The following is a 2,799-nucleotide window of genomic DNA, read 5'->3' on the forward strand; positions in this document are numbered from 1 at the left end:
GGGAAAAGCACAAGGGAAAACACAGGGAAAAATGGGGGAAAAACAGGGAAAGACACTGGGAAAAACAGGGGGAAAACGGGGAAAACAGGGAAAACCAGGGGAAAACCAGGGAAAAACACAGGGAAAAACCAGAAAAATCAAAAGAAAAACAGAGAAAAAACTGGGAAAACCAGAAAAAACAGGGAAAATCCATCCCAGGTGCTCCAGGGTGTGATGAACACCCAAGTTTGATGTCAGTGAGCACAGCAGGAGCTTCCCCGTTCCTTTTCCTGCCTCTGGAGCTGCTCCTGCCAAGAGCAGCATGTTGGGAATGTCGTTCCCGGTGGTATCCATCAGGCTGACCCCCAGGTGCCTGGAAAACCAGCTGGGAAGCCTGGAGCTGCCAAAAATGCGTTTTTGGAGGAGAATTCTGTAAAATCCGTGTCAGGGAGCGGAGCCTGGCGTCTCCCTAAATCCCGGGAGAAGGTGGGACAGGGATCTGGGGGGCTCAGGAATAGCAGGGAAGAGCCGTCTCTCATTCCCTCGCTGCCTTTCCTGGAGGAATTCTGTTTTTCCAGGGGGTTTGGGAGAGCTCTCTGCAGAGGGAGAAGCGGCAGCCATGGCATTCCCGGCCTTTCCTGGGGCTGGAGCAGTTCCTGCTGCTGGAGACGTGCCCCGGCCGCGGGAATTCCGTGGGAGCTGAGCCACGGGAGCCGCCGGTTTGGGATCTAAAGGGACGGCTGGGAATGCTTGGGACCAGGAGAGGCTCCAAGGGGCTGCAGGGCCACCAAAGGGGATTTGGGGCCACCAAATGGGATTTGGGGCCACCAAAGGGGATTTGGGGCCACCAAATGGGATTTGGGGCCACCAAAAGGGATTTGGGGCCACCAAAGGGGACTCAGGGCTACCAAATGGAATTTGGGGCCACCAAAGGGGATTCAGGGCCGGCACAGGGGATTGGGGCCACCAAAGGGGATTTGGGGCCACCAAAGGGGATCTGGGGCCACCAAACGGGATTTAGGGCCACCAAATGGGATTTGGGGCCACCAAAGGGGATTCATGGCTAGCACAGGGGATTGGGGCCACCAAAGGGGATTTGGGGCCACCAAAAGGGATTTAGGGCCACCAAATGGGATTTAAGGCCACCAAAGGGGCTGTTCCTTGGGTGCCGAGCCCTTGTGGCTCCAAACAGCCCTGTCCAGATGTGCCCAGGTGTGCCCAGATGTGCCCAGATGTGCCCAGGTGTGCCCAGGTCTCCACAGCAGCCCTGGGGGTCTCGGAGCTGCCCGGGCCGGATCCATCCAGCCATTCCCGAAGGAATGATCCCCTTTTCCTGCAGGGAGCAGACCCCAAAGGACATTTCCCGGCTCCTCTGGGAGCACAAAGCCCCTTTTGTGGCTGATCTTTTCTTCCCACATCTTCCCATGGCCGAGGAGATGCTGGAAGTGCCAAAAGGCCGGAGCTTTGCCCGGCATCCTGAGCCGCTGGCACGGCATTCCCGTGGGATTGATCCAGGCCAGCGAGGGACGCGTGGCTGGAGGGGTCCAGGGGGGTCTGGATGGGGGAATCAGGATGGCATTCCCAGCTCCAGGGTTCTCCCTGTCATTCCCAGCTCCGAGATTCACCCCAATCCCGCTCTCAGAGCACCCTCCAGCCGCTCGGATCTGTGCCCTGCTTCCCGAGGATCCCTGGGCAGGTCCTGGCAGGCCGGGCCCGGCTCCGGAGGGGAAGGAGGGAAAACAATTCCTCATTCTCTGGGTTTCCTGCTGCCACAAAATCCCTGTGCAGGCAGGGCCGCCCTGGGGCCAGCCAAGGCCTGGCTGGGATTTTGGGATTTTGGGGCACTCCAGGCGGGATTTTGGGGCACTCCAGGTGGGATTTTGGGGCACTCAAGGAGGGATTTTGGAGCACTCCAGGTGGGATTTTGGAGCACTCCAGGCGGGATTTTGGGATGTGGGATTAGCCTGTGGCCCTGTCCCCGCAGCAAACACACGCTGGGCAGCCACGAGCACATCCAGCACTGCAGGAAATTCGACATCGACATCCGGCTGCAGCTGCTGCGGAGGAAGGGAGCGCGCAGCGAGCTGGCCCGCACGGTGCGTGGGGACACCGGGGGTTGGTGTCACCTCCCTGGGACACCGGGGGGTTGGTGTCACCTCCCTGGGACACCAGGGGGTTGGTGTCACCTCCTTGGGACATTGAGGGGTTGGTGTCACCTCCCTGGGGCACTGGGGATCAGTGCCACCTTCCTGGGACCAAGGGGTTGGTGTCACCTCCCTGGGACATCAGGGCTTGCTGCCACCTCCTTGGGGCACCAGGGGTTGGTGTCACCTCCCTGGGACATCAGGGGGTTGGTGTCACCTCCCTGGGACATTGAGGGGTTGGTGTCACCTCCCTGGGGCACTGGGGATCAGTGCCACCTCCCTGGGACCAAGGGGTTGGTGTCACCTCCTTGGGACACCAGGGGGTTGGTGTCACCTCCTTGGGGCACCAGGGGTTGGTGTCACCTCCTTGGGACACCGGGCATTAGAGTCATCTCCCTGGGACATTGAGGGGTTGGTGTCACCTCCCTGGGTGACCGGGGCCTTGGTGTCACCTCCCTGGGTCACCAGGGCTCGGTGTCACCCCTGCTCAGCCTCTCGGTGTCCCCAGGCCAGCGATGACCAGAGCCCCTCCACCCTCAACCACCACATCCACCTGCAGGAGCGGCCCCTCAAACAGACCATCAGCAGGTACTGGTGACACGGCTGGGACACCACGGCACTGTCCCCACCCCGGGGACACCGCGGCACTGTCCCCAACTCCCACCCCGGGGACACC

The 2,799-nt window shown here is 60.9% G+C and overlaps 1 protein-coding gene across 1 annotated transcript in view; it reads left to right on the plus strand.

Annotated features, from left to right (window-relative positions):
• PIK3C2B (phosphatidylinositol-4-phosphate 3-kinase catalytic subunit type 2 beta) overlaps positions 1 to 2,799 on the plus strand; it is a 23,826-nt gene that overhangs the window by 8,864 nt on the left and 12,163 nt on the right. Inside the window, exons 6-7 of the mRNA XM_033519851.1 lie at positions 1,964 to 2,075; positions 2,632 to 2,711. Coding sequence (XP_033375742.1) covers positions 1,964 to 2,075; positions 2,632 to 2,711 — 192 coding nt within the window. The remainder of the gene's footprint in view (positions 1 to 1,963; positions 2,076 to 2,631; positions 2,712 to 2,799) is intronic.

This window comes from Parus major, chromosome 26 (assembly GCF_001522545.3).
Source record: "Parus major isolate Abel chromosome 26, Parus_major1.1, whole genome shotgun sequence".
NCBI classification, from domain to species: Eukaryota; Metazoa; Chordata; class Aves; order Passeriformes; family Paridae; genus Parus; species Parus major.